The sequence below is a fragment of the Argentina silus genome, assembly GCF_951799395.1.
Source record: "Argentina silus genome assembly, chromosome: 15".
NCBI classification, from domain to species: domain Eukaryota; kingdom Metazoa; phylum Chordata; class Actinopteri; order Argentiniformes; family Argentinidae; genus Argentina; species Argentina silus.
Genome location: NC_139669.1, coordinates 15,354,455 through 15,374,325, shown reverse-complemented (window position 1 = coordinate 15,374,325; position 19,871 = coordinate 15,354,455). Strand labels below are relative to the sequence as shown.

At 45.2% G+C, this 19,871-nt stretch overlaps 1 protein-coding gene across 3 annotated transcripts in view; it reads left to right on the top strand.

Annotated features, from left to right (window-relative positions):
- The window catches only part of fam13b (family with sequence similarity 13 member B), a 32,336-nt gene that overhangs the window by 3,112 nt on the left and 9,353 nt on the right, over positions 1-19,871 (top strand). For 2 of the 3 annotated variants that reach the window (XM_083685739.1, XM_083685737.1), the window contains exons 3-11: positions 461-641; positions 1,903-2,115; positions 2,415-2,592; positions 2,847-2,991; positions 9,134-9,246; positions 16,957-16,998; positions 18,257-18,352; positions 18,579-18,735; positions 19,758-19,864. In XM_083685739.1, the coding sequence (XP_083541865.1) occupies positions 491-641; positions 1,903-2,115; positions 2,415-2,592; positions 2,847-2,991; positions 9,134-9,246; positions 16,957-16,998; positions 18,257-18,352; positions 18,579-18,735; positions 19,758-19,864 (1,202 nt within the window). In that variant the 5' untranslated portion in view covers positions 461-490. Of the gene's footprint in view, positions 1-384; positions 642-1,902; positions 2,116-2,414; positions 2,593-2,846; positions 2,992-9,133; positions 9,247-16,956; positions 16,999-18,256; positions 18,353-18,578; positions 18,736-19,757; positions 19,865-19,871 lie in introns of those variants that run through there. The other variant, XM_083685738.1, reaches the window with a different exon arrangement.

The window sequence follows — 19,871 nt, the reverse complement described above, 5'->3', positions numbered from 1 at the left end:
AACAATTACAGAGAATATGATCCTTTATCTCCAAAGTATTTAGTTGTGCAGCCTATGGGTTGACTGGTAGTAGAACTGTGTGTGTGTATGTGAGAGACTGAGTGAAGTGATTGTTTAAGCCTGAGTGATTGTTTTAGCCTGTCACTGCACTGTCATAGCCTAATGCTACAGCCTAGGCACCTGCTCTCATTAGCATTGTCAGAATGCCTGTATTGATGGTTGTCAGACACTTGCATGACTCTCACTCCACTTACATAACCGCCTCCCGCTCACTGGCCCCAAACAGGACCTGATAACAACTCAGGCAGGGAGGGAGGCAGGGAGGGGTCAGATGGTTTTGGCCCAATCTGATTGTGTGCCAGTATTGTCTGTTTAATAGTCGGACATGCTGTTCTAACCACCGTGTGTGTTAGAGTCTGTAACAGCGTCTCTCGGTCTGTCCGTCTGCTCTGTAGCGTAGACCGAAGGAAGCAGCTCGGCTGTGGAAGCGATGAGGAAGAGCCTCTCTCCTTCCCCCAGCGAGTCCCTCAGCACGGGCAGGGTCTTTGGGATCCCCTTGGAGGAGGTGCAGCAGAGTGGGCAGCCAGGCCAGGAGGTTCCTCTGCTGGTTAAGCACATCGTGGAGTACATTGAGGAGCATGGTGAGTAGGCCACTCACACACAGGAATACACACACACACCATTTCTAACGTTGAGTGAGCACGAAATGGAAGAAAACGTTTTGAAACCGAAGCTCTTCTCCAATAAGTTCTCTATTTCCTTTCTCCTGTTTGTGCTTATTGAACCGAGGAGAGCTTCACATGTAGCTAAAACAAATGCACCTCTCGGAAGCTTTAGAACTGACTAGTCCCAACTTTGAAAGTATATCACCATACCCCTGAAGGTCTTTATTACCACATTAATACATTTCAGAAAGCTGATTATTAGAATTTAATAATAGGCTCATAGACAACATTGTGAATCCATTTACACAACATTTCCTTATAAGCCTATATTAAAGGTGCAGGATGTAGGTTTTTTTGCAATATTGCCTACTGTTGCCAAACAGAAATTCGCCCCATTTCTCACCATGCTTCTCATGTTGGCCTTGTAGGTCCATTGAGCTGTGTCCACAGTCAAGTGTGATTTGTATATGACTCATGCAGCAGACACGCATGCTCACCCAGAGCCACACATACAGAGAGTTGAGCCATTGATATTTCAACCAAAAGAGTTTATGACTGATAACTCATACTGACTCTCTGGATTATCACTGGAGATGCTTCTCCTGGTTTTAGATCAAAGCCAAGATTGTTTAAGTGTATAGAGTATATTTGCCCTCTGACAGCAGTTATTTTTTATGCTGTCCATGGTCCATAGCTGAATGTGTGAAAGTGACTCACGAAGGCCAGAAAACAGCCAAAACTGGTCTTGCAAGATGACAGACCAAAAATGTGGTTTGCAGAGATAATCTGATTAAAGTAAACTGTATATGCACTGTGATCAAAAAGATGTGCTTCCTCTATTGCATAACATTTAGTCACCCTTCACCACTTCCTTCAAAGTATGGGAGGAACAGAAAAGACCTAGGGCAACAATGAAGTTCGCATGAGAAAAATAAAATGCTGAAGAGGATATTGTCATACCTCAAGTCTTAGGGTTAACCCTAACCCTAACCCTAACCCTTTGCTATTCCTAGACAGGACGATATGGACAAACATCCATATCATGATAATGATCAGTATTGCTAAATAGAACATTTGTTATTAGGATATCTATAAGGCTTTTGTGATCAACGTAATGGGATATATTGGGACTGTATCAAAAGTTGGACTGAGGAGAAATATAGTTTTTGGAGTAAAACTTTAGTTTGGAGAGGTCTTTTGATTGAACACTATTTGTCTGTGATCTGTGTGTCCGCAGGGAGGCTTGATCTGGAGGGCCTGTTCCTGGTCAACGGCAACGCGGAGCGGGTGGAGTGGCTCCGGCAGCGCTACGACGGCGGGGACGAGGTAGACCTGGAGAAGGAGGCTGACCTGGCCTCGGCCGTCAGCCTGCTGCGCCTCTTCCTGCAGGAGCTCCCTGAGCCCGTCATCCCTGCAGGGCTGCAGGCCCACATTCTGCAGCTTTACCAAGGTCAGCTCTTCTTCCTCCTCATCCTCTTCTTCCTTCTCTCCATCTTCATCCCCTCTTTCTGTTCACCCTCCTTTCTGTGTCCATCTAGCCCTGTTTTATGGCTTAGCCTTTGATCATTGAGTTACTCCATCAGATCTATACTTATCATCTTAAGTGCTGCATATTATTCCTTGGCTTCTGTAAGTCTTTCATCCCTATCCTTCCCCCTCCACTTCTCTCCATTATGACTCCCTTACCTCCTTACTTATCTGTAGTCTATAATATTCTGATTTTACGTCGTTTTGTTTTGTGGCGTCCAGACTACAGCAGCGAAGAGGAGCTAGCCCGAAATATGAAGTACTTCCTACAGCAGTTGCCTCAGGTCAGCTACAGCCTGCTGCGCTTCCTGTGCCGCTTCCTGTCCAGTGTTGCGTCCCTCCAGGAGGAGAGCTGGAGCTTTGGAGCCCTCGCTGCTGTCTTTGGCCCTGACATCTTCCAGTAAGATTCAATACATGCTAAATTGCATTTATTATTATTATTATTATTATTATTATAGCTCAGGGTATGTCAGTGAGTGGCACCATAGGACTCTCGTTCTTGTTCTATAAAATATTGCATATTGTTTTGATACTATTCAGTCTTCAAAAGAAGTATTGGTGTGTCTCCCCAAAGGCCATAATCCTGTTTTGACTGAATAGACTTTTTATGACCTCTACAAGAGCTGATCTGAGACCGTCTCCTCTGTCCTCTAGCTTAGACACAGATGTAGAAGACCTAAAGGAGCAGGAGTCAGTGAGCCGGATTCTGGCGGAGTTGCTAGAAAACCAGGAAGAGTTTTTCGACTCTGAGGACGATGACGTTTCCACCACAAATGACTACAGCTCCATCAACGAGCAGGTAAGGACCCCCTCCTCTCCATTCTCCTCCTGACGGGAGTTCTATACTGAGCCCATCTGACTTTACTCACACTGTATTGAATTACCAAACCACCACAGGCCAAGGTCTTGGAAGTGGATAGAGAAGAAGTGGGCGTAGATTCCAGTTGGTTAGGATTTTACCACGGAATGAGGAACCCATGCGGTACATGGTGATGTTGAACCTATGTTGTGTTCTATTTCTGTTGTGAAGACTTCTTTGCCTCCAGGAGGGTTTTAAAGAGGAATTGAAGCAAAAAAAAAAACAAGTCTCCTGTTCGAAAAGGGTTCATGTAGCATCTGTAGTAATCATTTAGTAATCATCAAGGTGAAATCAGCCAGTACAGTCCCTCTTTAAGATTTGAAATAGGCCTATACTTCCATCCACTCTGAGTCTGGCACTGCCATGCAAAACTAAAGATTATGAAAGAGATTATGGAATTACTGCCTGTTTGTTTAAGCCAGTCAAAATGTTGAGTTTATTTTTTGCCCCAAGCCAGAGAGTAGCAAAAAGCCTGATGAAAGTGAGTTCATGTCTCTTATGACTGCAGTCTTCTCCTTGTGGAGCCACCAAGGGGTGTGTCCATATCAAGCATTCTCACTCATCGTCTTTGGAAATGGCTTGTCTGTCTCTGTCTGTCTTTGGAAAACATTGATGTAGGCTCCAGAAGTTAAACGCCATTGACCAATGAGCAGTTGTTCAAGACCACCTTTCAGCATCTACACACACCAGCATCTACACACACCAGCCCGCAGATCAGTTCTAGGTAGATGTGCCGCTGCACCCTCTAAAATCTGGACCTAATCCTCCGTCGCAGCATATTTGCATTCCAGAGGCAGGCACTCTCTTACACAGGAAGCGGACAATGATAAGCCATAAATTCCTTCCATGTGACTCCCCCCCCCCCCCCCGGCCCCACCCTGTATTGTGACTGAGTAGCCGGGGGGAAAGGTTTCATAAATGGCTCTCTGTATAATTATGTAAAATGGCCCTCTGTATAGTATGGGCAACCACTACTGGCCTAATGATGTAACTGTGGATTTGACACCTGCGGCGGTCTCCGGGGATTTTTTGATTTTATAACAGACCTTTAGGAGTATTAGACGGACTGTCCAAGCCAGGCTAAATCAAGGAAGGAACACTGCGTCTCCTGAGGTCTGGCAGAGACCGTGAAGCGTAGTGGCGAAGCTTTTGTTTCAATGCGTTTCAAAAAGGGTAATGGAGCCCTATGGTTGTGCAGGGCTGGGCTGAGTTTGGTTGGGCTGAGCTTTGTTGTTCCTGGGGCAGGGTCATCATGCTCTGCTGTCCCATTTGAATAAGGCTATGCAGCAGCAGCTCTTAGCAGGCTGGAGGGCCAATGTTGTGCTATGGAGTGGGAGAACACAGGCAGCTAATTGGAGAACAGGCAACCCAGTTGGATGAAAGCCAGGGTAATGGAGGAGCACTTGACAGCTCACAAGGGTCTCATGTAATTAATAGCTTTACCCAGTCCTGTTGGAAGGGCTGGAGGAGCTGGGGACTGACTTACTGGTCCCATCCCTCCAGACCTGCTCCACATAGCTTACCTCACTCAGGGCAGTTCTGCTAATGCTCTACTTTAGCCTGCGTTGTATGCATCAGGAACTGCATAGGCCCTGATTTATCAAACCATCATCGAAATTAGATTGATTTTGGACGGAGAAAGGGGATGTACGTTAAATGTTGCGTTCGATTAATCAAATGTTTGTATACCACTGATCAGAGTGTAAATTGCTGATGAATCATGCACAGTGATTTTTAAATTACAATCCAATACACATCCTCGTCACCCTATGTGCAGACTACACCTGAAAAATAAACAAAAAGTTGACATCTGTTTGAAACATATGTAGGCTAAAGCATGATGTTTTTAAGTGTGGGGCAGCATGGCAATGCAGGGGATATAATAGTCTTTATGACACTTAAACATTTTGTTACCCTCCGCTTCTTCTTTATCACGGGGGGAGGGGTGGTCACCTCAGGGGGAAGAGGCCTTCAATCAATCAATTCGTTACAAGGTGCTTAGTCTCGTGAGAACAACGTGATTTGGAGGTATGGCAACACGTCTCCTTTGGAGGTCTGGAGAATTTTAGATTAGACGATCTGGCTTGGATTGAACTGGACGATGGGGAAATGTCATTGGATGTTCCATGCCAAGAACCCTCCCCCCACATGCCTGTAGAATGGATAGATATTTGATTGGTTTGCCGTGTCGCGTGTCACTCATTTCAAACGGTTTCCACCTCTTGTAGCTACTCTCTGCCAACAACTTTCCAAGGCTTTCCAAACTAGGAAAGCCTGGTTACAAGGTGCTTAACAAATCAAACAATATAAGTAATAATATAACAGTAGCCCGAGCGTAGACCCCCAAAAAGCAAGCCAGTGGAAAGAAAACCTTGGGCACAGTGGCAAGGGAAAAAGTCCCTGAATGGAAGAAACCTTGAGAGGAACCAGGCTCAGAGGGGGGCCCATCCTCTTCTGGATGGTTGGGTGAGATCAGTAAGTTACAAAATAAACTTAAACTAATTGGGAATACAACTAGGCTTACAATTAGCCCAAACCCCTAGCTAAAACTTGCAGATCTGTGGCGCCAGCCTTGATTGTCATGTGCCCCCACCCCTGTCCTGAACCAGGCCACAGGCCAAGGCCATGCCCTTTTGTTCCCATATTCTTGCCTCTGCCCACTGGCCCACAGCGGGCAAACCTGCCCAGCTAACACACAAAGCCCTCTCTCTTAAATTTGTCATCCGATTAGTGCGTCTGGAACTTTCCATAGAATCAGAGAGGGGTCTTTTTTTCAGTTTCTTTGTTGGTGTGAGATTCAGTCTCTGCTAGTGTGGGCTGGTTCACCGCGTTTGACTTGGAGCCATGCTCATGACAGCCATGTTTGAAACTAGTCAGAATGTTTAAACAAGCTCTTCTCTGTCTGCTATTCATTCTGGTAACAAGTGAATGAACAATTCTCTAAATATTTTCAGACCCCCCCCCCCGATCTTAATTTCCGTTCTTTATTGATGTTGATGACAATCTCAGGTCTTAGATTAAATCGGCTAATGTTGTTGTTGTAATCCGAATGCTCTCTTTTTATGTTTAACAGACAAAAAGAGTTACCTGTATTTATTAGATTTATTACAGTATTGTATTGAGTATTGATAACTCATTGCTGTAAGGATCTGTTGTAGTGGTGAAAAATGCAGTTTTTCTTCACAGTTTAATATCATGTATTTTCTACTCCTCTTGCACCTGCATTAACAATATTGAGTGTGCAAATACATTAATTATTCAGCATCTGTTGTAGGAAAATGTGAGTTTTTATTTTTTTATTTTTATTATTTCCTATCTAACCTCACTCCCAGGCTATTGTACACAGTGCATATAAGCCTGGAACGACTCAAACTGGGCCTTCATAGGAGTGAATTTACTGAGGAAAGTATTTGTCATTATTTGATTTTAGCGAATCACACAGCTACGTGGCGTGGCACTGAATCAGACACGTGTGGTGTGCCAACACTGGGGGGGATGTGCTATGGGAGATGATTGATGTGAGGTAAAGCCAATGGCTATGCGTCATGAATTTTTCCCCAATCTTTGAATTGGCCAAATTTGATGCGCTGGTCCACCAGACCTTCCAAGCATATTGGGCGGAAGTGTCTGGGAACGAGATGAATCCTCAAAAGACTGTTTGAAGCCGCTATGAGCAATATTTCCAGGAATTTCAAATAATGAAATACCTCTTGATCATAATGAACATGACTTCTAAAGACCTCAATGAGAGTAAAATAACTGTCTTACCACATCATAACATAAACAACAAGGAACTATTACTTAACTATTACTACTACTATTACTATGTAGGCTATAGCTTAAAATCATGTTAAAAAAAAAAAGCTAATGCTTCTCTAATGGAATATACACATGCAGCAATACAGATTAATCAAGTTCCATTTTCATGTGAAAATGTATTTGTTCCATCGTTTACTTGTTAGGGTTGTTTTGACCCTGTATGCAAAAGTCAAATTCGATGAAAACCCTCTCCCCTCCCTTGGATTCTGCGCTAAAGCCAGCGGACACCGCCATGACAGGCAGAGCCATGAGTCATATCCATCTGCATACACCATGAGGGGCGAGGCCTTGAAAGCCAATCAGAGGTGTCAGAAAAAGCTGTTGCTGTGACAAGGCGGCTGTGCCACCACAGCTGATGCGGCTGGCATGGAGGCTAGCTAGAGAGGGTGAAATGTTTATGGATGTAAAATGTGTCAGAATAAGGGGAAGGCTGGGGTATCTGTCTCGGGTACAACGGACGATATGTTTATACTAGTCATTCATTTTCTCAAGTTATCTGTCTCTCTCCTTGAAATAGGGTTGAACACAGGTGTGATGAGTTATATATAGAGATCTTCACGGGATGTAATGAATTGCCCATCATATTACCAGGCACCGCACTGTCGTCATCCGGGTGGATATTTCAAGATGCTGTTGACAACATCGGCTTAGTAAAAAAGGAACAGCCTGGCTGAAAACATACCCGTTAATTGGTCTGTGTCACTATCATGTAACAGATGTTGTCAGTTTCTCTGTGCATTTTGGCGCACATTAATTGGCGCACAGTAATAGTATAGGGTATGAAAATAAAACACAGAGGAATAGAGGACGGGTCAAACATAAGACATACATTTATTCCCAATGATTACTTCTAGCAGTTATGGACATGATCGAACAAACTCAACACAAGTGGTCACATGACCAACTAACACGTTATATCTGACTCCAAAAGATATTTCATGGTTTATAATGATTGATGATGCTTTGCTCATCCCTGTGTGACAGGCAATCGATCATATCGGATCCTAGATTCCATTAAGAATACCCAAAATGCTATTTTTACCATGCCCTCAAGTTAAGATAAATCGGATTGCGAGGAGTTTACACTCAGGCCAAGATCTGAAGCTGATGACTCACTTTACGTGTCGTTAACGATGCATGTAAAAATTAGACATTAAATGGGAGAACCTTGTCACGATTATTTCGTGCTGTTTTAACAGAACCTTTGTCTAGCACACAACATCACATTAATGCACATAGGAACAATTTTAAAGCAACATATGACTAAGTTTTAACCATACGTTAACGTGCGTCAAGGACAACACGGGAGAATGGTGCCCGTGACGGACCTAACCCAAAACTCAAAGAATATCTCGCTGTCCCTCTCCTTCACTGTCATTCTCAACAAAGGACACATTGTAAGATAAATCACTATCGCAAAGGAATGGCGGGTGTGATTTCTTCAGACACATTACAATCACAAAGGAATTTACATGGTGACGGTGCGACTTCTTCAGGATGTCTGCCAGGCTCATTCAACTGTAAATAGTTATACACATTGAAATCAAGGCTGGTGCCGTCTACAACAGCCTTCTGGTTGTGTGTTAATAGTGGTAGGGCTGGGCGGTATACAGTTTAGTTTAGTTATACCGGTCTGGTATGATCCACGCTGTGATATGGAATGACTACACCGTTGAAACCCTTGTTTTACTCCTCTTGTCATAACGTGCAGATTGTGTGCTGCAACAGTTTAATTAATAATATATATATATATATATATATATATATATATATATATACACACACACACACACACACTCACCAGCCACTTTATTAGGTACACCTGTTCAACTGCTCGTTAACGCAAATATCTAATGGTGTGGGGGATATTTTCTTGGCACGCTTTGGGCCTCTTAGTACCAATTGAGCATTGTTTAAACGCCACAGCCTACCTGAGTATTGTTGCTGACCATGTCCATCCCTTTATGACCACAGTGTACCCATCTTCTGATGGCTACTTCCAACAGGATAACGCGTCATGTCACAAAGCTCACACATCATCTCAAACTGGTTTCTTGAACATGACAATGAGTTCACTGTACTCCAATGGCCTCCACAGTTACCAGATCTCAATCCAATAGAGCACCTTTGGGATGTGTGTGATTTGTGACTGTCTGAAGATTGTTAGATTCCTGCTTACTTACACATACACCTCTACTGATAAGATGGTGGCTGCTGGAGTGCCCCCTTTTAAAATGTCCCCCTATCCTCTTCCTCCTGACAGATCACTGAGCTCCTGGATGATGAGAAATTGGAGGCGTGTGATGAGCTGCCCCAGGACAGCGACGCCCTTCCCTCTGGCTCCCCCCAACACACCCAGGAGTCCCCCTCTTCAAGGTAAGAGTCCCCCACAATCTCCCTCTCCCTGGCCCCACCCATCCACTTCTCTCAGGTTTCAGACTGTGGAAATCAAGCTGGTCATGAGCATGGGGAGATAATTTAGTACTCAGACATGTGCTTGCTTTGGGGACATTCCCCCATATGTAGACGTAGACACACACTTGCTTTGGGGACATTCCTCCATATGCATGTCGCATTCCTGACCCGCTGACAGCTCTACAACAGCTAGCCTATGTTTTTCAGCACTGGGGGAAGCAATGAAGACCTCACAGTGTCTTTTGACTAGGTCAGCTCCCATAAATGAACTGCAGCGCATAGAATGTATGGCTGGTGTTGTAAATAGTCTGGTGAAACAAAGAAAGAAATGTATTGACCACTAGATGTGCTTTGCCCTGCAAGTACAGCTGCACTTGTAGTTATGCACATATCTGCAGTTCTAAGCACTTTTACAGACTATTGTCTGTAAGAGAACAATAACACAATGTGCTCCAAATATCCAAATATGTAGTAATATTGTGTTGCTGCCCAACCCTGGTACAGATCAGTGTACAGTGTCATAATAATGATATTTGCTGAATCCAGTCAACCCCAGAGCTGTCAGGACTGAGCTGCACTACTGTCATACTGTCTAGCCACTGTGCTCCTGCTGATCTCCACAACCCTTAGCAGGCCAGAGCATCTCCTCTCAAAGACTAGAGGTCAACACTGAAGGAAATCCCCTGTTGGAAGTCTTTACCAGGAGCTTAACCTGAGCTTAACATGAATCAGGGCAGTGTACCCACTTTGATCCAAACTGAATGCCAGGTGCTTTTGAGAGCCCCAACAGGGCCAACTGGCAGCTAAATGTCAGGCTGTCTGGAAGAACAGGCTTGTTAATTCCTGTTACTGGCGAACAGTCCTGTGGTAACTCCTCAATTCTTTTGGAGGGCAACATGTATATAGAGGCTTGTGTAAAGTAAACAAATACAACAAATAAAAGATACTAAAATACTCAAGTCACCAACATCTCACAGATTATGAACCCGCTGTGCTCAGCTATGCAACTCTTCTGCCCAGGAATGAATGTGACTTGACCTGTTGGCTCTGCTTGATGTGTAGGCTAGACATAAACAGGGCTTTAAAGCTATGCAGACCAGCCTCGTCTCCTATCCCTCTGCGTTGGGTGGCGGTGCTTGGCCCACTTGCCCTGTGTTTAAGGTGATTATAAACAGTAATCCCTAATCCACACAAACAGAGGCACATGCACAAAGGCAGGGGAAAAAGTCTACCAGGCTAGAAAGGCTTGAGTCATACACACATCCCCAGTAGGCTATTTGTTAATTGCGATGCGCAGGAAACGCTGCGCGCTGTGATGCGCAGGAAACCCGAAACCAAGGTGTTCCGATGAAAACAACAGGTTCAGAAGAGTCATGGGAGAACGTCGGTGAGCTACAGACTATTCAGAGATGATGAAAATAGCAGTCATGTGCATTGCTTATGGCTTATGTTATGTGGCTCTGCAAAAACAGAGTGACAATAACGTCGCAGAGTGACAATAAATAGTGATTTGGATAATGTCTCTCTAATTTAATATTTTGCACAGTGTTTCTTGATATGTGGTTTTAGGATTGGTGCAGGCCATTATTTGTTACTATTCCACATTGGGTCGGGCGGAAGTGGGTCAATTTCTTCGAGGGGGGGGGGGGGGGGGTTGACCCATTTTGACACTGTCTCAGTTCAGGTGATGCAGGGCTATTGCTTTCCCATGGAGGTTATGTTTTCCCATTGCAGTGTGTACTCACACTGACATTGCAGTCCTCCTTGTGCCTACCTCTGGTCCCTAAATCATGTTGCCAAATGGGGGGTTGATTGTATGTGCTTATCCTGGGAGATTTAAATGGTGGGCTGGACATGAAAGCATTCTGGGGGACAAGGAAAGACTGTAGATGGCAGCTGCTGCAGAATTGTGGCCCAGGCACACAGTCCACATTAAATGCCCTAATCAATGTTGATGGAAGGGTGGAAGTGTGGCAAGCTTTTCAATTAATGGAGATTAAAAGGCAACCACCAGGGTATTTCTTATATGCTTGTGTGACATTTTCCTTTGACATATGCCTTTGAATAAACGTCTGTGGTATTATTATTTTTGTAATGTCGATTCAAAGTCTAATTTGTCTCTTGTTTTCACGTTTTTGTTAGAGTATTTACTACCGGTTCCTCAGAGCTGTTTTCTTTCATAGATCCGACAGAGCCTTTTGCTTATATGAATGAAATAATGTTAACCGGAAAAGGTCATGTCAGGTTTGGTGGGAGGGAGAAACGGCCGAGGTTAGCTGACTTGTTTGTGCAGAAGCTGACAGCCATTAAGCCTGCCCCTATTGTGCCCTGGCAGAATTTGACTTGGATGGCTCACATAAAGTCTAAATATAAGCCCTGTCATATATCCCTTTTCCCCCCCCATGGAAAGTATTTTTCATGGGGCACAGAAATAAATGCTGGTGATGAGGAATGGTGTTCTTGAGACATGTTGTTGGCCAAGGTCAGGGACCGAGGAATGTGTGAACAGCTGTTAGCGCCATGGTGACTGTCTGAGTGAGGTTGCTGGGTCACAGACCTCTCCTCCTCCTCCCTCTACCTAGGTCTTACGATATCAGCACATATCAATATCACAATAGATTATCTCAATATCAATAGGGTGCAGAATCATGCTGTCAAAATGTAGTTCATTATTCTTACTCCCAGTTCACTTTTTTCCATAAAGGATGTTTTGAAGAGCTAATGTTTAACTCTGTGTAACATATAGGGCTTACAGTTTCTTAGTTTTCTTTTCTGGTTAACTAGTGTTTTGTTCTGGACAGTTTCTCAATTGTTTAGTTTCTAAGTTAGCTATTACTTTGAAAGTTCAAATTTAGAAACTAAATGATTGACAAATGGCTTATGGCCACCAGAACCAAAGGCTAGTTACTTGGTAAAAAGAAAAATGTGTTATGTTACGCAAACCTTCTGGAGAAAATGACTGGGGATTTTTCACATTTTGATGGAAACTCTTCGGCTAGGGTTGGGCGATATCAACATTTTCTAAGGTACATAGATCAATGAGGTCCACATCTTCCTCATATGTGCCAGGCTACCTTCATGGTGCTGCTTCCCTAGTGAACCCAGTGAGTTTCAGAGGACCAATAGCCCCTCGACCAATCCCCAGCCAGGACACACCATTACGCCTATTCTTTGCGCAAATCTGCAGTCAGGGATCTGCAGTCCTCCAGGCCTGACGAGTCTGTGGACATTATTTAGGAGCGCTCTCAGACCACCGCATGCCCCAGAAACCTACAGCTCCTAAGTGTCAACAGAACACAGTATGTCTCTTTCATAACACTAACACTTCCTAAAGGACACGTGTTTACAAGGGTGGCCACCTGCTCCTGCCGAGGAACACCAAAACAAGTTTATCTTCACTATTATCCTCTTACTTTTTGGTGCTGACCCAAACCGCATTGTGCTAGCTCAGATAGTTTCTTTTCACATTGTCCTGACCAGCAACTATGTTGATGCATGACAAGGCCAGCCCTGTTCAACTTGGCTCGGTTCAGCTCAGTAGTGTCAGAAGGATTAGGGTTAGGTGTTGTGTCTTCTCGTGCACACACCCCATCCTGGAATTGGCATCTCTTTGCCTCCTTTTTATTGGCCAATAACTCATGTCACCTCCTCTTCTATAGTGTCATGTTTACATGCTCCACTCCATGCATGGTTACGTCTTCTGCCCATCTGTCTTTATCTCACCTGATTATGTCAAGGCTAGAGCACGATATGGCTTGGAATATGATATTCTAGTCAACCTAGATTACATGGCATGTGTTATCAGTTCTTACCCACTGTACTGGTACAGCCTTTGTGTCATACTTTCCTTCGCAGTTCTTCGAGGCTTTTTCTCCCAACTATTTAGAATTCATTTTTAGGAAACTTGAACATGTAGAGCTTGCAATGGGTTAACAAACCTGACCCTCTCCGGCTAGCAGACCCAAATACGCATTATCAGAACAAATTGAACTCTCCCGATCCATCATCGTCAGTTAGGACAGGCTTGTGACCTCGGGATGTATCTGATTTGTGTGTTTGTGTTCCTCGTTTCCTGGAAACAAACATAGATATGACGACTAGCTACAGAAGGACTGTGACTCATAGTGCCTGGGTGTGGCCACCGTCTCCATGTATCGACTTCAGATTCAGACAGAGTTATAAATGAGACAAGTATAGCAAGTATGATTGGGTGGGATCTGCTGGCTAAATGAACCTGGGGTTGATGCGCAGGTTATATAAATGACTGTGGTGTGCGTGTATGTGTTTTGGGGGGGGGCTTTTGAGTCATCGGCAGCGTTGAGGGGGCGACGTGAAGGAGACCTGCCCCCCTTGGGCAAGGTGATTGGCCGTCAGGGCTGGTTGCTCGATTGCGTCAGGCAGCCCTGTATTTGAGCAGGGGTCTGGATTGTTTACTGCAGCACTTCTGTGCAGAGAGCGGTGAGCCCCACACAGCCATTCAGCCAGCTGAAACAGGACTCCACAATATGTACCTCAGCAGCCTGGGTTTGCTTGACCTGTTCATACAGACTTTATCGCCGGACAGCGCTCAATCCGGATAACCGGCGGGCACCCAACAAAAACAAACAAGCTCGACTAACCAAGCAACCGTCCGACAGAGGAAAATGGCGTGTGAAATTCTGCTGCACAGGTAAAGTGAGGTTTTTGGAAGGGTAAGATGGGGGACAGTGTATCTGCATAGACAAATGTCATTTTTTAATTATCCGCAATGGTGTCGTACAGGAGTTTTTGATCGCTTAATATAGCCCTTGAGTCCAGGCTCAGGTATGTGTAACCTTTATGCCTGAATTGCTAGCTAGGTTATGTTACGTTACATCAGAGGAGGTGGACGATTGACGTCTGAATGTTATGCACCACAGCTCTCACAGGAGGGTATCCAGCCCTCACACACTTTTTAATACTTGTATAGTGTATCATATAGCTGTAAGACGATGCTAATGACAGTGTGTGTGTGTGTGTGTGTGTGTGTGTGTGTGTGTGTGTGTGTGTGTGTGTGTGTGTGTGTGTGTTAGATGTTTTTTTCCGAAGTACCTGCTGAAACGATGTAATGTTTGGCAGCACTGCTGCTCCGAGCTCTGCCAGCCCAGTAAAGCCGCAGTGCTGAGAACTGCAACTGGAGTGAATCATCTGTCCTGCTGCTGCGACGCCACTTATACTAATAGAAGTGTGTGTGACTGTGACCTTTTGTGACTGTGTGTATTTACGGTATGTCTGTCTGTCTGAATGTGTATGACTGTGTTGTTGTATGCGTCGTCTGTCGATGCACATATGAGAGCTGAAAGTCAGCTGACTACCAATCATGAAGCTAAACTGTGGAGTTGAAGTTCCTTGTTCTTGATCCTGCTGGAGCTGTGCCTCCAGTGATCTTACAATGACGCACCAGATTACCCCAGGAGCTGCCATGACAACCGCAAAAGCAATTGTACTAAGGTTTACCATATTACACTCTTATTGTCTGTGTCACAGATGGGTCCTTAGAATGTAACTTGGGGTGCTGTCGAGCACCCCTTTCCGAACCCCATTCGGCTTCTTGAAGGGCTTAGTTGCGCAACACCCCTGCTTTGGGTGAAGAACACCAACTGACCCCTTCACTTACACCCTTTTCCCTGAGGGCTGGTAGCATGTCTGCGTACTTCACTGTGTCAAAGAACTGTGGTAGATTACATGCAGTCCTTCCACAAATCACTTTGGCAGAGCTGGTGCAGTTATTTCACCTCATTAGGTTAGTCAATTGTGAGGTTAAAGCTGGTAAAGCTGGTAAAGGTTAAAGCTGGTAAAGCTTTTTATTCTTTGACTCCCGTTTCCGGTTTTATAGAGCCGTACACAAGCCGATTTCTCCATAGCCCCGGCAAATGTGCGAGATGGGAAGTCTTATTGTATTCAGAAGTAAGGGTTCTCCAGACTCTGTTTGAAAGGGAGAGATACGGTTACAGATCTCCCAATGCTCCGGCCTGTGTGTGGGCACGTCTGACAGTGATTCTCATTGTTTCTAAAGACGGGAGAAAAGGTTCAACTTGCAGACCGATGCTGAGTCCAAAAAAAACGAGACCACAGGAGGTTCCATGATATTGAATAGTGGTTATGTAATAAGAAATCAATAGACCAATACTTACTCTCTCTGTTTGTCCATTCTGACCATTCACATGCCAAAGTCCAACTGCCGGCAATGGACTGTGCTGTGTGATTCATGTCTCGTTTCGTGACATGAATGTTTCATGAGGCCTGAAGTGTTGTGTGTTTAACTGTGGGAATTAGTGATGTGCGTGGGCGCCTGGCCTGTTTGATGCCTCCTTTGTCCTGCTCCATCTCAGTCCTACACACAGCTCTTCAAGGACACAACGTGTGAGTGCTGACTGATGACTGAACAGGGAGAGGGGGGATGGGAGGACAGGAGGCCAGGTGCGGGAGCATATCGATGGTTGATTAATTAAAGTGGATTTGATTAGAGAGGGAGTCTCTTTTGGAGGTGTCGGCCGAAGTGATTTAGATAACAGCTCTCCATCAAAGAGCACTCTGAATCCTACTGGCATGTGGAGGTCCTGTTGGGGCCTCGGCTGTGACACCACATACTGGTGGTGGACCTCCCTCCATTATGGGGCTGATCTGACTGAGAATCCCCTCTTGTCAGTGTCCGGTTGGTTATGCCCTGTTGCAGGTTGCACTTTGAAGCCCTGAAACCGTTGCCGTTTATTGACTTTGAAGTGTAGTGTTACTGTAGCTGTCTCTCGGTAGCCAACTCTCAGGTGTGTGGTACTGTCAACAGAATGGACCCTCCTCACCATGCACTGATGGATGGAGCTGGCGGCATCAAACAGAGGACAAGAATACCCTACTTCTGTTGTTGAACTTCGTATTTCTTAGTGTTTGTTTGTTTGTGTGAGGAGGTTACCCTCACCATGTCAAGATCAACCTTCAGAACACCTGTTTTCTCCCCTGGGGTTCCATGTTGCCCCTCTACGGGCAGGGCCGAACCTGACACGGGCGTTAACAGCAGTGAGATAACTAGTAGGCCAGGGTGTTATGTAAGCGCAGATTCCTGGCATACCTCACTTTGTTTATGAGCCAGGGCAGACTGCTGAATCAACCCGGCTCCTTCTTCCTAAGCGCCCCCCACCCATCCCACCCCCGGTGCTGATGAGCGCGATGTCCCTTTTGACATTTTCCCGGATCAGTGGCATGCTGACATTTTCCCGGATCAGTGGCATGCTGTTTTTTCTTTGGCTGTGCCACAGGGAGGGACAGGACACAATGTACAGAAAGCGTAAATAGGCCTGAGTTTGCCTGCCCCTCCGCTCAACCTCTTGTTGTGCCTGGGAGTGGAAATTGCGATGCGAGAATGAATTGACATAAGGATGTGCATGCGTGCTCTCATGCAGTGCTCTCTGGAGAGGCGTTTGTCCTCCCTTGATCCCTCCGTCTGCAGAGTTGTGTAACAGACCCAGATTAGGAGGCAGGTGAACCGAGGCCATGACCTACTGGGTCACGCACTTCACTGCCCCAGAGTTTCCACTGGAACACACACAGACACGCTCACCGCTCGGAAAAGGGAAGTTCCAAGATATAGAAGGGGGGATAAGGATGAGGTGTCTGAACTCATTGTCCTAACATTGCCCTCCTTTTCCTCTCTTTCAGTTCCCACATCTCCCCCATCAGCATTCTCCCAGGATCTGCCGAGTAAGTACTTCTCATCCCTTGCCATTTTTTAACCCCAGTTTTCCTTCAGACATTTTTTTTTTTTTATTCAAAACTTGCATTGCAAAGTCCCAGTTGACTTCATTTAGTTCTGTTATTCCCCAAATGACCTTTTCTGTCATCATGTATACCATCAAATGTGAGATCAAACGGTCCACACATTGCCTCTGGAGGTGCTATTGAGCTAGGTGGGCCCCCTAAATAGACAGAAATATTGTCTAGAAGTTAGCTGATTGGACAGATTGGGGCACACCTCCCTACACCCATGATCAAAAGCTGTTAAGTGTTTTAGCCTGTTACTAAGGACTGTGTGATCCAATGAGAAGAAATATGTTCACGTTATATTATGAACAATCAACCCTTGATTGTAAAATAATTTGCGACAAAGGTCTGTAATGCATCACATGATATTCCATGTCTGATTCGTCAGAGAAAAGACAGTTCTGCATTAGCAGATAGTTAGCTTAGCTACAGGGTGAGTAAAGCATTAGCTAGTAGCTAGGGAGCAACGCATTTGCTAGTGGCTAATTCCTAGCTATAATAAATATATAATACTATATATTATATGTAATATTTTATATATATATATATATATATATATATATATATATATATATATACACACACACACACATATACAAGTTTCTAGCTGAACTAATGTTGCCCTCAGTTCTAGGCTCTGTAAGAAGGCCTCTCCGCTGTGGTGATGCATTTAAGACACAGTGATGGCAAACAAAGTGTCCTCTCTGAAATGGATAATGATTTGTTGCTGGGCTTGGCACAGCGGGAGCCCTGACAGCTGCTGGTGGCCTACTTGGGCACGTCGGGGGTGGGAGGGGCTGATGCACCCAGGGGGCTCGACTGATCCACACAGCGGTGAAGGAGACGATTCCGGCCCGTGACTGTGCTTTCCAGGGCTGCCAACCACTGCCCCCTCATGCCTCCTGTGTGTGTCCACTAACTTAGATGGACAGTGGATGATGCTGAATCTAAGCCCCTTTTTTTTTAACAAAGCCAATATATACATAGGCCTTCAGCACAGCGAAATGAGCAGGGCTTCAGATAGTGGATTATATCTGAGGACTCCAGAGACCAGGGACGTTCCCTTTTATCATGAGCGTTCTTGGCTTGACCTTATTAAACACACCACAGTGCAGCAAATAGGTTATAGCTCAGCTGTTCATTTCCCTTTGTAGATGGAAACATGTACTTGATACGTGCTTGTCTTGTGTTTGCGCAGCATTATAGAGAGGACCATCCGCGCCGCTGTGGAACAGCACTTCTTTGACCTCAAGAGCTCCATCGACCAAGAGATCAGCAGCTATGAGAGCCAAGGGTGAGCACGTATACATAAACGCGCAACCACAAGCAAATATGTTTACACTGGCAGACACTGATGTATACATACACCTTCACACACAAGTCATTCCCGCTGCCATATTGTACTTGTTAACTGCAATGTACATCCCGGTCTAAGCTGGATGCCAGTGACAAGGTTCATGTTTCCAAAGATGTTGACAGTTGTGCTGCTGTGTGTCTAATGACATGTTTGGCTCCCACAGGGCTGGCCCCAGTGAGAGGCCCGTAACAGTGGCCAGTGGAGGGGGCCATGGAGAGGAAGGCCCCTGTGAAAGCGAGGAGGGCAGAGTCAGCAGTCCCCCCCCAGGATCGGGTCCAGAGACAGACCAGAACTCGGAGCACAGCCCAGACGGCCAGCAGGTCAGTCCAGTCACTCAGTGAAACACACACACACACACGTACACGTGCGCAAGCACAGGCAAACAAACACACACACACACACACAAACACCACCACGAGCTCAGGCCATCAGCAACTTTTGAGAGAGTTTGGAACCAGTATGGTAAACATTCTGCTATCACTTCATTTACAAGGTTGATGCTTGTTGCTATCAGCAGGGCCTTTGTTTCGGCTATAACAAAGATGTCATTCTCCCAGAGAGCCTCGTTGCTGGTGTGAGACAAGGGGAGGCTTGTCAGATAGACAGACTGTGTTCTGTTCTCACTGGGCACGGCCAAGCACTAGGTGACATCATCAGCATCACAGTGGAGATAGATAGATAGGAGTTTAGATAACGCTCTATTCCATGCTATACGAATTATTGTAAAATGACTTGTTGGGAAAGGCTGGTGGTGCAAATGTATTTAACACAAATTATTTGATAAACAGGTTTGTCACAAAGCACTTCATATAAACAATAGCCGACTGTAGACCTCGTTTCTTCCGCCGATCTCCTGGCTAGAGTGGCCTAACACCAAGGGTGTTAGCCCAGAAAGAATTAGCAGGTGGTGGGCCTCTTTCTACCGTACAGACACCTGTCTGAGCACCACGGCCCCTCTGCCCACTTATGGGCCCCTGAACCGGGTCAGCCTCTTTTAAAAATCTCACACCAAAGAATGACAGCAACAACTGCAGACCACAAACACCCCACTCCACCCCCAGGGCTACATCTCCCCTGAGGAGGCCATGTTCAAGGGACTCATCAACATAACTTCAGTGGAGAAGAGTTACAGCACTGTGTATACATCTAAAATTGTGTCATTGCTGTAAAATATGTGTTTTTATTCAGCTTACCCGGTAAAACATGGGTTCAATGGAAATACTGACGACAACTAGATTTTGATTTGTTTTCGGCAGGTCCTGTTGCTCCTAATGAACGTACCTGAATGTGTCTGTTCTGTTAAATAAAATAGGTTGTACTCATATTTGTCTGTGTGTGTCAGGAGGTCCAGGATTCAGACTCTCAATGCACCGCCATGGAGGAAAGTTCTGGAATGGACCTGGATGCCGAGGCCCTCGTAGACGCCGAGAACAATATCAACACAGCCAGGTTAGCT